We start from the raw sequence: 14,012 nt of genomic DNA on the forward strand, positions 1-14,012 counted from the left end.
CAGTCTCAACGTCAACAGTGAAGCGGCGACTCCGAGATGTTGGCCTTCTAGGCAGAGTTGCAAAGAAAAGGCCATATCTCATACTGGCCAATAAAAAGAAAAGATTAAGATGGGCAAAAGAACACAGACACTGGACAGAGGAAGATTGGACAAAAGTGTTATATTGACAGACTAATCTAATTTTGAGGTGTTCGGATCACAAACAAGAACATTCGTGAGACGCAGAAAAAATGAAAATATGCTGGAGGATTGCTTTGGTGGGAGATCTGTACAGGGTAAAAGGGATCTTGACGAAGGAAGGTGTCACGTTGGTATGAATGATTCGGGAGACTGGCACAGGAATGCGTAATAGTTTTTTTTATTAAGCGCAAATTATGGCGTGCCGTGTAAAGGCACGGGGACGAAGACCAAAACGAACACTATACAAAACACAGAGTAAAAACCCAAACAAACACTATACAAAACACAGGGTTGAAACCCAAACAAAAGAGCGAGGAGTACCTCGACTAAATAACGCAAGGGCACAATGATTAACACGTGGGACGAGACCCGTAATCATCTGTGCAATCCACAATGGCACTAAAGCCAAAACACACGTTACAGGTATTCACATGCACCAACGGACATTGTAACAATAATCGACAGCCCAATGGTGAAACAAAGGCCACATTTATAACAATACAATCAGTGGGAATGGGGGCCAGGTGTGCACAATGTCACAATTCCGGGGGGATCCGTGACAGAAGGCTATCACTCCATTTTGTAACGCCATGCCATACCCTGTGGGCGGCGCTTAATTGAAGCCAATTTCCTCCTACAACAGGACAATGACCCAAAGCCCAGCTCCAAACTATGTAATAACTATTTAGGGAAGAAGCAGTCAAATGGTGTTCTGTCTATAATGGAGTGGCCCGCACAGTCACCGGATCTCAACCCTATTGAGCTGTTGTGGGAGGAGCTTGACCGAATGGTACGTAAGAAGTGACCATCAAGCCAATCCAACTTGTGGGAGGTGCTTCAGGAATCATGGGTGAAATCTCTTCAGATTACCTCAACAAATTGACAACTAGAATGCCAAAGGTCGGCTGCAAATGGAGGGTTCTTTGATGAAAGCAAAGTTTGAAGGACACAATTATTATTTCAATTAAAAATCATTATTTATAACCTTGGCAAAATCTAGACTATATTTCCGATTCTTTTTGCAACTCATTTCATTTATGTTTTCATAGAAAACAAGGACATTTCTAAGTGACCCCAAACTTTTGTAGTAATGTAGTAATATAAATGTATTATAAACCCTGTATGGATGTCATTCAAAAATAAAATGTTTAGCATGGCATCTAATGCTCAGATGCCCCTCTCTCTCTGATTGTGTTCCAGATGACTGAGGAACAGTACGTACTGGAGGCCCAGTCGGGCCATCTTCAGCAGCCCAGGTGCGACGCTGTCGACCCCGTGGGACTCTATGGGTGGAGGAAGAGATTCCTCTACTTTTTCCTCTCGCTGTTGCTGGTCATAATGATAGTCAACCTGGCCTTAACTGTGTGGATAGTAAAGGTCATGCATTTCACTGTGGTGGGTAGCCTACCGTATAATGTTTTACAGTAGCCTACTGTATAATGTTTTACAATAACTTTTGTATATTGTTTTACAGTAACCTACTGTATAATGTTTTACAGTAGCCTGTTGTATAATGTTTTACACTAGTCTATTGTATAATGTTTTACAGTAGCCTACTGTATATTGTTTTACAGTAGTCTATTGTGTAATGTTTTACAGTAGCCTACTGTATATTGTGAACCAGTTTGCACAGGCCTGCTCATACTCTATTAAACTAATGGGGGATTTGTCCACTAAAATACATTTGGATGGTGCTACATGGATGAGGTGAATGAATGTAAATTAAAGAGACAGGTGGATAGATTTGATTGAATTATTGATTTAACATTACACTTGACATAGCAAGTGTATGTTCTGTGTTAAGATATACTTGATTCATAAGTACAATAGAAGTTTTGCACGGTAACACACATACATACGTATGTAATTAAGATTTAAACAATCGCTGAATTGGCTCTGGTGAAAATAATTGCATTCACGCCAGATTGTCTAAAGTCTTCTACAGAGAATATCGCTGCAAACACACAAAACGGGAAAAAGTTTATAGCTGTATAAGTGCAGAATTTTGAAAGCGATGCAGGGCCAATGTATGCAATCCACCATTTTGTCAACAAACCCCTGAAGAGAGCATCATACTGTGACAGATCTGTCACCCGGGACCGTCTTTATCCGTGACTCCCAATCAATTCATGTCATTTACTCAAGTGTTTCCTTTGTTTCGGCAGTTACCTACAGTGCCCCTTGACTTTTTCCACATTTTGTTAGGTTGTAGCCTTATTCTAAAATTGATGTAATTATTTTTTCACTCATCAATCTACACACAATACCCCATAATGACATAGCAAAAATGGGTTTTTAGAAACGTTTGATAATTTATATATATATAAAAAAAATGAAATATCACATTTGCATTAGTCTTTAGACCCTTTACTCAGTCCTTTGTTGAAGCACTTTTGGCAATGATTACAGCCTTGAGTCTTCTTGGGTATGACGCTACAAGCTTGACACACCTGTATTTGGGGAGTTTCTCCAATTCTTCTCTGCAGATCCTCTCAATCTCTGTCAAGCTGGATTTGGAGGGTTGCTGGACAGCTATTTTCAGGTCTCTCCAGAGATGTTAGATTGGGTTCAAGTCCAGGCTTTGGCTGGGCCACTCAAGGATATTCAGAGACTTGTCCCGAAGCTACTCCTGCATTGTCTTGGCTGTGTACTTAGGGTCGTTGTTGGAAGGTGAACCTTCGCCGCAGTCGGAGGTCTTGATCGCTCTGGAGTAGGTTTTCATCAAGGATCTTTCAGTACTTTGCTCCGTTCATCTTTCCCTTGATCCTGACTAGTCTCCCAGTCCCTGCCGCTGAAAAACATCCCCACAGCATGATGCTGCCACCACCATGCTTGGCATTCAGGCCAAAGAGTTCAATCTGGGTTTCATCAGACCAGAGAATCTTGTTTCTCATGGTCTGACAGTCTTCAGGAGCCATTTGGCAGACTCCCAAGCGTGCTGTCATGTGCCTTTTACTGAGTAGTGGCTTCCGTCTGGCCACTCTGCGATAAAGGCCTAATTGGTAGAGTGTTGCAGAGATTATGCTTCTGGGAGGTTTTCCCATCTCTACAGAGGAACTCCAGAGCTCTGTCAGAGTGACCCTCCGGTGTTTGGTCACCTCCCTGACCAAGGCCTTCTCCCACCAATTGCTCAGTTTGGCCTGGAAGCCAGCTCTAGGAGGAGTCTTGGTGGTTCCAAACGTCTTGCATTTAAGAAGGATGGAGGTCACTGTGTTCTTGGGGACCTTCAATGCTGCAGAAATGTTTTGGTACCCTTCCCCAGATCTGTGCCTCGACACAATCCTGTCTTGATCTGACATGCACTGTCAACTGTGAGACCTTATATAGACAGGCGTGTGCCTTTCCAAATCATGTCCAATCAATCAAGTTGTAGAAACATCTCAAGTATGATCAATGGAAACAGGATGCACTTGAGCTCAATTTCGAGTCTCATAGCAAAGTGTCTGAATACTTATATAAATAAGGTATCTGTTTTTTTGTTTTCAATACATTTGCCCAAAATTCTGAAAACATATTTTCACTTTGTCATTATTGGGTATTGTGTATTGTGTTAGATTTGTGTATTGTGTTAGATTGATGAAGGGAAAAAATGATTTAATACATTTTAGAAAAAGGCTGTAAAGTAACAAATTGTGTAAAAAGTCAAGGAGTTTGACTACTTTCCAAAAGCACTGTATGTTATCACAGATGTTATCTGTGCTGTGGGTGTCTTGACTACTCTCTGTCTCAAGACTTCACCAGCTTAATTGAAAGCTCTGCCAACCTAGGACCCCATAAGCTGTTTTATTTTACCTTTATTTAAGCAGGCAAGTCAGTTAAGAACAAATTCTTATTTTCAATGACGGCCTAGGAACAGTGGGTTAACTGCCTGTTCAGGGGCAGAACGACAGATTTGTACCTTGTCAGCTCAGGGATTATGAACTTGCAACCTTCCGGTTACTAGTCCAACACTCTAACCACTAGGCTACCCTGCCTCCTCTACACTCTTACCACTAGGCTACCCTGCCTCCTCTATACTCTAACCACTAGGCTACCCTGCCACCTCTACACCCTAACCACTAGGCTACCCTGCCTCCTCTACACTCTTACCACTAGGCTACCCTGCCTCCTCTACACTCTAACCACTAGGCTACCCTGCCACCTCTACACCCTAACCACTAGGCTACCCTGCCACCTCTACACCCTAACCACTAGGCTACCCTGCCGCCTCTACACTCTAACCACTAGGCTACCCTGCCACCTCTACACTCTAACCACTAGGCTACCCTGCCACCTCTACACCCTAACCACTAGGCTACCCTGCCACCTCTACACCCTAACCACTAGGCTACCCTGCCACCTCTACACCCTAACCACTAGGCTACCCTGCCACCTCTACACCCTAACCACTAGGCTACCCTGCCACCTCTACACTCTAACCACTAGGCTACCCTGCCTCCCCGTATGGAAGATGGAATTCTGTGCAGATTCATACTTGTACATATATGACACATACAACGAGGTGTGTTGTCCTAACAAGCCTTCTGGTGATGAATGACAAGTCCATCCCCCCGTAGCTGTCTGTGTACATGATTCATTGGTCTGGACATTACGGGGCATCAGTTCATGACTTAGTGAAAATGAGACATGGGAAGTTCCTTACTTCCACCTTAGACATAAAGACATGTAATCTTAATATCCACACAAAATGCCAAATTCCTAAGCGAATCATAACTACGTATTAGGCATTATTAACATTAAATCAACAGTGACAGCATTTAATCAACATTATATTCCAAACCTGTCCATAAACATATCGGCGGGTACACAGAGAATGTTTATTTTTCAATGACTCAGTTTAGTGCGTTGCCAACACCGCTTCCTTATTGGTTAACACGCTTCATAAGCTCTTATGCTGTTGTTCATAACCAAGGCATAATGCTCAACTGTCTATAGCTGATCTTACAGTATAACGCATCATGTAGCCTAAACTAATGCATTCTTAAGGACACCTACAGTTACACGTTACCGTTCAATCTACGCAGGCTTGTCTGCCACGTTAGCGATGGTTTGGCGCCATTGAGGGAGGGCTGAGGGCCTCTGCTACACCCTGTCACTCAGCGTGATCCCCTACCTCTATCCTGTCACTCAGTGTGATCCCCTACCTCTATCCTGTCACTCAGCGTGATCCCCTACCTCTACCCTGTCACTCAGCGTGATCCCCTACCTCTATCCTGTCACTCAGCGTGATCCCCTACCTCTATCCTGTCACCACAGTGTGATCCCCTACCTCTATCCTGTCACCACAGTGTGATCCCCTACCTCTATCCTGTCACCACAGTGTGATCCCCTACCTCTATCCTGTCACTCAGTGTGATCCCCTACCTCTATCTTGTCACTCAGCGTGATCCCCTACCTCTATCCTGTCACTCAGTGTGATCCCCTACCTCTATCCTGTCACTCAGCGTGATCCCCTACCTCTATCCTGTCACTCAGCGTGATCCCCTACCTCTATCCTGTCACTCAGTGTGATCCCCTACCTCTATCCTGTCACTCAGCGTGATCCCCTACCTCTATCCTGTCACTCAGCGTGATCCCCTACCTCTATCCTGTCACTCAGTGTGATCCCCTACTTCTACCCTGTCACTCAGCGTGATCCCCTACCTCTATCCTGTCACCACAGTGTGATCCCCTACCTCTACCCTGTCACTCAGTGTGATCCCCTACTTCTACCCTGTCACTCAGCGTGATCCCCTACCTCTATCCATTCACCCTGTGTGCTGCTGTCACCACAGTGTGATCCCCTACCTCTATCCATTCACCCTGCGTGCTGCTGTCACCACAGTGTGATCCCCTACTTCTACCCTGTCACTCAGTGTCACCAGTGTGGCCTGTAATAGGCATACACAACATCTATCAGCTCAGTCTGGTGTAACTCAGCCTGGTGTTTTACAGTGTCCAGGTCAGGCTATGTCATTGGCGTACATTCAGCAATGTGTTAAGGCTTGTGTGTGAAAAGCTGGTGTGACATGACATTGTTACGAATGTTAACGCCATTATAGAAGTAAAAAAAAAAAAAGAGGGACAACCTGTTTAAAGGGCATTCCTCTCCTTCAGGCTGCTTATTTGTTCTGTGATTTTGTAAGGACACCTACAGTTACACGTTACCGTTCAATCTACGCAGGCTTGTCTGCCACGTTAGCGATGGTTTGGCGCCATTGAGGGAGGGCTGAGGGCCTCTGCTACACCCTGTCACTCAGGGTGTAGCACCCTGCTACACCCTGTCACTCAGCGTGATCCCCTTCCTCTCCTTCAGGCTGCTTATTTGTTCTGTGATTTTGTTGTATATTTTGCAGGACGGAATGGGAAACCTTCAGGTGAACGGGGAAGGGATACGACTTGAGGGAATATCGGAATTCCTTCTTCCCCTTTATGTGAAGGAGATCCAGTCAAGAAGGGTAAGCTACTCTGTTTACTAACCCGCCGTTGTTCTCAGTGCAACGGAGTTGAGAACATGCAGTAAGCTCACTCCAAAGTTAGCTTGAAATGTCGCTGATGGAACTGTTGACTTTGATATTTTCCAATGAACTCAAAACTGTTGCTACGTTGTCAAGGATGGGGCACGTGTGCTAGCAAGGCAGAGGTCCTGGATTCGAGTCTCGGTGTGAGCTGAATCAGAAGGGAAGAGGATACTCACTAAGCAAGCAGCAGTCAAATCCATAACATCAGTCACTAGAGCTAATGCTGATGCTGGACTAAACCCTATGGAATTTCATATTAGACTGGCTGAGTGATCATATGATGATACCAAATTCTCCCTATAAATGTAAGCGAAACTCCTCATCGTAGAGATCTTCAAAAACTGTTGCTAGGCTCTGATGGATCATGCTTGATGTTGATTGATTTATGAACTAGGCCATAGAGAACTTGCTATATATGGAGTTTATAACATTTCTATTTGTTGCCCCTGGGGGATATTGCACGTTTTTTTTCTCAAGACGGTACTCTTCCTCTCCTCCCCAATTTCCTGCCCTCCATCAGAACTGTATCAGCCCCCCCCATCAAATGAAAGATGGATAACGGGGGACTCTTTGTTTCTCACAAGTCACACACAACCTAGTGTAGATGACAGACAATTACAGGTGTACCACAGTCCCAGCTGAATTTTCAATCAAGCCGGTACAATAAATCCCCCTGCCTCCCACTCCCCTTTGATGTCAGTAGGATTACTGAACTCCTGCACAAACTCTCCAGTTTTTCTTAGACACCCGGTCCATCCGAGCTCTTCAATGATTCACTATGAACTGGATAGCAATCTCAGGCCTTAAAGCCTTTAGATGGAAGTAGCTTTTCTTTGGATGATTGTTGACTGTACATGGACAACGACTGGATGGTGGGCTTGATTTGATACTCTTGATAAGTTTGAAAGTTAATAATTCAGTTGAAATTGGTAGTATAATTTCCCTTTAATTATATTTCCTTAGATGTAGTCAAGATATTTTCTTAAAATGTCAGTATATTCAGCTAGTCGTTGAACACTGAACAGTCCATTGCAATAAAACTGGCAAAACGTTAGTTGGACATTAAAATGACATCTATGACTATTCGCTTATTACGTGCATTGTTTTAGTCCAAACACTGACGCAATATATTAGGGTTGAATTTTTTCCCGAAAATCTACAAATTTCCCCTCCCAAAATTGCAACCATACCGGTAATATAAAGCTGCAGTTTATATGTTGAGCCTCTGCCAGTGCCAACAAAGCTAGTTTTGGAGATTTGTGAATGTGAGATGGAGATTGCCTTCAGTAACTCCGTCGAGAGGTCGCTTGTAGCCTAAACATTATAGTCAGGTACGCAATTCATTTTATTTTTGCTTTAGGGCGGCATAAAAATAATATATTATTGGTCCATGGCACCCGTCATTATTTTTCTCGGGAAAAAACGCCTGATGCTTTATCTCGTCTCTTCAGGAGCTTGGTCGGGAAGTCCCGGGATACCGGTCACCAGTATTAAACCGATGTTTTTACAGTCTGTTAGAAGGCCCACTCTGCCATTTTTTCCCCATTCGGACAATTGTTCGGTCTAGACTATTAACTCTCCTCCTGCCGGCCGTCTCATTCCCACCGGTAATATTTTAATTCTTAGGGTGCAGATTCAGATATTATCGAGAATGTTTTTCGATTCATGGCCTTCCGTCTGGCATTTCCGACAGAGGCCCGCAGTGTCTCAATTTTGGAGGGGAGTTTTGCCGTTTGATTGGGGCTTCCGGTCTCTCGTCCGGCTTTCAAAACGGTCAAGGAGATTTGGTGGTCTTTCTTTTCGTAACCCTGCGTCTTGGTCAGAACAGGGGCAGAGTACGCCCACAACTCATTCCTTCGTCTGCTACCGGTCTATCTCCTTTTCAGAGTAGCCTCGGGTACCAGCCTCCGCTGTTCTCATCTCAGCTCGCCGAGTCCTGGTCCCCTCCGCTCAGCGTTGCGAGCGCACCTGGAAGGGGGTCAGGTCGGCACTTTGCCGTAATAGGGCGCAGACTGTGAGGGCCGCTAATAAGCGTAGGACCAAGAGTCCTAGATATTTCAGAGAGTATGGCTCTCCACTCAGAACCTTCCCCTTAAGACAGCTTCTCGCAAGTTGGCCCCGCGGTTCATTGGTCCGTTCCGTATTTCTCAGGTCATTAATCCTGTCGCATGCGACTTCTTCTCCAGCTATCTTCGTCGCGTTCACCCGGTCTTCCATGTCTCCTGTGTTAAGCCCGTTCTTCGCGCCCCGCTCGTCCCTCCCCCCATCCTTGTCGAGCGCACCCATCTACAGGGTTCGTAAGATTTTGGACATGCGCCCTCGGGGCCGTGGTCATCAGTACCTAGGATTGGGAGGGGTACGGTCCTGAGGAGAGGAGTTGGGTTCCCTCTCGGGACGTGCTGGACCGTTCGCTGATCGATGATTTCCTCCGTTGCAATATTCCTCCTCGACCGGAGCTCGGTGAGTGGGGGGGTACTGTCATGTCTTGTTATGTCTGTTCCTGTTTTCTCTTCACTCTGTCTCTCTCTGCTGGTCTTTTTATCCTTCTCTGTCTCTCATTCTTCAGCTGACATCTCCCCTAACTAGCTCATTCACTCTTTCCCACCTGTTCTCTCTTCCCCCTCTGATTAGGTCTCTATTTCTCTGTTCCTGCTACTTTCAGTGTCTGATTCTTGTTTGTGTTTTTGATGCCAGAAGCAAGCTGATTTGCTTTTGTCCTATCCTGTCAGTCTGCCTGGCAGGTGCATCCTAGGGACTATACTAACGTTCTTTTTGTTCCGTTGACAACGTTGGAAGAGGATTTATGCCACCTGTTTTCATTAAAGAACTCTGTTTTCTGTTAAAACCGCTTTTGGGTCTTCACTCAAGTACATAACAGAGAGATTTGCAGGACAGAGAGAGCACAGGGAATCTCTGAAAGGGTCATTCAATATTTATTTTTTTCACCTGAGGAAATATGTCAGGCACCGAGAGGATTGTGTTTATCCACTGAGTTGAAGAGATACTGTAAATTGCATATTGAGTTTAGTCACGCTCCGACATGACTAAACTTCTAATCAATAAGCCACTACCGCAGAAATGATTACGGTGGACCAGCCTTTGTATTGTACTATGTGGGGACGTCTTGTTTAACATGCCTTTTATACAATATATTGGCCTTCTATATAATACTTTGGCACGAACCAGCAGTTTAATGTAATTGTGAATATATCCGTTATGTGTTACAATGCAAATACAGGGAGGGGGACTGTGTGCAATTCAGTTAAATGTTGACAAGACCTCATTTGTCATTTGTACGATCTTAGACAATATACTGTAGCTCACAAGAGTATTTAAAGTGAATCAAATATGTCATTCGTAACTGTGTGCAGTGGCTTTTTCTCTTGAGTTGTCAGCTGGTCTAAAAATAGGTTTGAGCATGTATAATTCATTGGACTGAAACTACTTCCCTGTGGAGTCTTTAGATCTGTGTAATATGACTTAATTCTCTCTTCACTTAATCATAATGGACAAGGATTTTATAAAACAAGCTAGTTCAAATAGATTTGTTTTTAGGGAGTTGCTAATAAAATAGATGACAATTATTATATATTTTATTGAAGATTAAATCTGTGATGAGCACTTTTGTAGCGGTTGTTTACCATTAACAGGAAAAATCTGTTTTGAAAGTGTAATATTCTGTCATGTAACTTTTTTTTAAATAACTTACAGTGAGATGTTGATATCGTTCCACTAGCCTTTGCTTCCACTTAAGCCTCCACTTATCCTGCTGCCTTTGGTTATGAAGTGTCCTTGTATGCAGGGCAGCACCCTTGGCATTACTTCAGCCATTGGTAGTTTTTCAGTTTTTCACAACATGCTCCGTGAATGTGTATTAACTCCATGAAGTTCACGTGACCATCTGACCATTCTGTAAGAGCCACAATGACTAGACTCATTCATCAGTTCACAGAGTATCATTCAGGAGTGCTAATGTTTGACCCTCAGGTCAGATACCATTGAAGACCAAAAAAAATACATAAATGGCACAAGATGGAACATTTAATTCCCCACTCACTTGGTCTGTTGGTTCATGATATTGTGTCAGAACAGGCAATGAAAGAAAACTAGATTCAAGAAAATCAACTCAGGTCTAATAATATTTTGTGCTCAATATTTAGATTTTCTCACAGAAATTGCTGGATCAAATTGTTAGAACCAACATATTTACATGTATCTACCAGGGGGTTTATAATGTATGAATGAAAGTTAATCCTCTTATTGCAGGTCACTTGTATTTATGTTTTGCATTCTTTTTACATCCCTGCTTTTTCTCTCCTCCTTTCTGCCCCCCCTCTCTCATGCTTTCTCTAGGCAAGCCCATTGGTCGTGCGGTCGAACAGAAACGTGACTATAAACGCTCGAAACGACCAAGGCCAACTCACTGGACAGCTGACAGTGGGTCAGATAAGTTCAGAACTGTTTCACTGAACACTTAAAACAGATGACTAACCATATTGATACAATATTGATACATGTACTGATGTTTTTGAGCAGCACAATTTAGCAAAGACTCAGTGCAGACAATGGCTTCTACTGAATAGATCTAATTTTTAATGACTTTAATCGAGTTGATCTTTTACTCATTATTAATCTGCTTTCTTCGCCTGGAGGACTCACAGCAAAGTGTTCGAGACATTAACCTTTGAAGCACTTATGAAAAGTGAAATAGGTTCTTCTCATTATCATCAAGTTTAATCATCAGTCAGGCCTAATTACCAGAGTAATTTACATGATTAATGGCTATTTGAAAGCAAATGACCTGCTTATTAACACAAATAGCTATTGATTTTCACCAGCATAAGTTTGGGATTGATGATGATGTTGATTCATCAAGGCTAGTGATGTGACACTTTTGGTCAAGTCAAATCATGTTTGTCACATGCGCCGAACAACCTTACTTACAAGCTCGTAACCAACACTGCAGTTCAAGAAGGAGTTTAGGTTATTTAGTAAATATTTTAAGTAAAGAAAATCAAATGAAAAGTAACACAATAAAATAACAGTAATGAGGCTATATACACAGGGTAGGGGTAAAGTGACTATGCATAGATAATAAGCAGCAAGTACTACAAATGAGGTGGGGGGGGGGTCAATGTAAATAGTCCGTGTGGCCATTTGATTAATTGCTCAGCAGTCTTATGGCTTGGGGGTAGGAGCTGTTAAGGAGCCTTTTGGACCTAGAAATGGTGCTCCGACACCGCTTGCCATTGGTTAGCAGAGAGAACAGTCTATGACTTGGGTGACTGGATTCTTTGACACTTTTTTGTATCTTCCTCTGACACCGCCTAGTATATAGGTCCTGGATGGCAAGAAGCTTGGCCCCAGTGATATACTGGGCCGTAGGCGCAACCCGCCGTAGCGCCTTATGGTCGGATGCCGAGCAGTTGAAATACCAGACGGTGATGCAACTGGTCAGGATTCTCTCGATGGTGCAGCTGTAGAACTATTTGGATCTGGGGAACCATGCCAAGTCTCCTGAGGGGGAAAACGTGTTGTAGTGCCCTCTTCACGACTGTCTTGGTGTGTTTGGACCATGATAGGAGGGGACTAAGCACGCACCCCTGAGGGGCCCTGTGTTGAAGGATCAGCGTGGCAGATGTATTGTTGCCTACCCTTACCACCTGTGAGCAGCATGTCAGGAAGTCCACGATCCAGTTGCAGTGGGAGGTGTTTAGTCCCAGGGTCTGCGTGAAACATGTAGGTATTAAAGATTCGGTCAGGGGTTAAAATGTCAGTGAAGCCGCTTGCCAGTTGGTCTGTGCTCGCCCCAAGTACACGTCCAGGTAATCCATCTGGCCCTGCAGCCTTGTGAATGTTGACCTGTTTGAAGGGTCTTGCTCACATCGGCTACGGAGGGCGTGATCACACAGTGATCACACAGTCGTCCGGAGCAGTTCTCATGCATGCTTCAGTGATGCTTGCCTCGACACGTTCATAAAAGGCATTTAGCTTATCTGTTAGGCTCGCGTCACTGGGCATCGCACGGCTGGGTTTCCCTTTGTTGTCCGTAATAGTTTGCAAGCTCTGCCACAGCCGACGATCATCAGAGTTGGATTAGTAGGATTCAAATCTTAGTCATATATTGACCCTTGGCCTGTTTGATGGTTTGTCTGAGGGCATAGTGGGATTTCTTATAAGTTTCCGGTTCCTTGATAGCGGCAGCTCTAGCCTTTATCTCTGTGCAGATGTTGCCTGTAATCCATGGCTTCTGGTTGGGATATGTACGTACGGCCACTGTGGGAATGATGTTGTCAATACACTTATTGATGAAGCCGGTGCCTGAAGTGGTATACACCTCAATACCATTGAATGAGTCCCGGAACATTTTCCAGTGCTAGAAAAAGAGTCCTGTAGTGTAGCATCTGCGTCATCTGACCACTTCCGTATTGAGCGAGTCACTAGTACTCCCTGCTTTAGTTTTTGCTTGTAAGCAGGAATCAGGAGGATAGAATTATGGTCAGATTTGCCAAATGGAGGGCAAGGGAGAGCTTTGTATGGGTCTCGGTGTGTGGAGTAAAGGTGGTCTAGAGTTTTTTCCCCTCTGTTTGCACGTGACATAGAACGGATTTAAGTTTGCCTGCATTAAAGTCCCCGGCCACTAGGAGCACCACTTCTGGATGAGCATTTCTTTGTTTGCTTATGGCCTTATACAGCTCGTTGAGTGTGGTCTTAGTAACAGAATCGGTTTGTGGTGGTAAATAGACGGCTATGAAAAATATAGATAACCAAGGTAAATAGTGTGGTCTACAGCTTATCATGAGGTACTCTACCTCAGGTGAGCAATACCTCGAAACTTCCTTATTAGACATCGTGCACCAGCTGTTGTTTACAAATAGACACACACCCCCACCAGCCGTAGCTGTTCTGTCCTGCCGATGCATGGAAACCAAGCCAACTGTATATTATCCATATCGTCATACAGCCACAACTCGGTGAAACATAAGATATTACAGAAATTCTCAAACTGAGATCATCCAGTTTATTCTCCAGTGATTGCACATTGGCCAATAGAATGGATGGTTGAGGTGGGTTACCCACTCGCCCAATGAATTCTCACAAAGCACCCTGATCTCCGCCCTCTGTATTTCCTTCTTATCTTTATGCAAATGACGGTGATTTGGGCCTGGTCTCAGATAAGTAGTATATCCTTGTTGACTCATTAAAGCAAAAATCTTCGTCCAGTTCGAGGTGAGTAATCGCTGTTCTGATATCCAAAAGCTATTTTCGGTCTTAAGAGACGGTAACAGCAACATTATGTACAAAAGAAGTTACAAACAATGCAAAAAAAAA

General features: G+C 43.9%; 1 protein-coding gene across 1 annotated transcript in view; it reads left to right on the forward strand.

Annotated features, from left to right (window-relative positions):
- The first annotated feature begins 1,380 nt into the window (after positions 1–1,380).
- Positions 1,381–14,012, forward strand: part of LOC135516483 (zeta-sarcoglycan-like) — a 40,116-nt gene continuing 27,484 nt past the window's right edge. Inside the window, exons 1-3 of the mRNA XM_064940824.1 lie at positions 1,381–1,575; positions 6,516–6,617; positions 11,034–11,121. Of these exons, the coding sequence (XP_064796896.1) occupies positions 1,381–1,575; positions 6,516–6,617; positions 11,034–11,121 (385 nt within the window). The remainder of the gene's footprint in view (positions 1,576–6,515; positions 6,618–11,033; positions 11,122–14,012) is intronic.

Source organism: Oncorhynchus masou, chromosome 27 (assembly GCF_036934945.1).
Source record: "Oncorhynchus masou masou isolate Uvic2021 chromosome 27, UVic_Omas_1.1, whole genome shotgun sequence".
In the NCBI taxonomy this organism is placed as follows: Eukaryota; Metazoa; Chordata; class Actinopteri; order Salmoniformes; family Salmonidae; genus Oncorhynchus; species Oncorhynchus masou.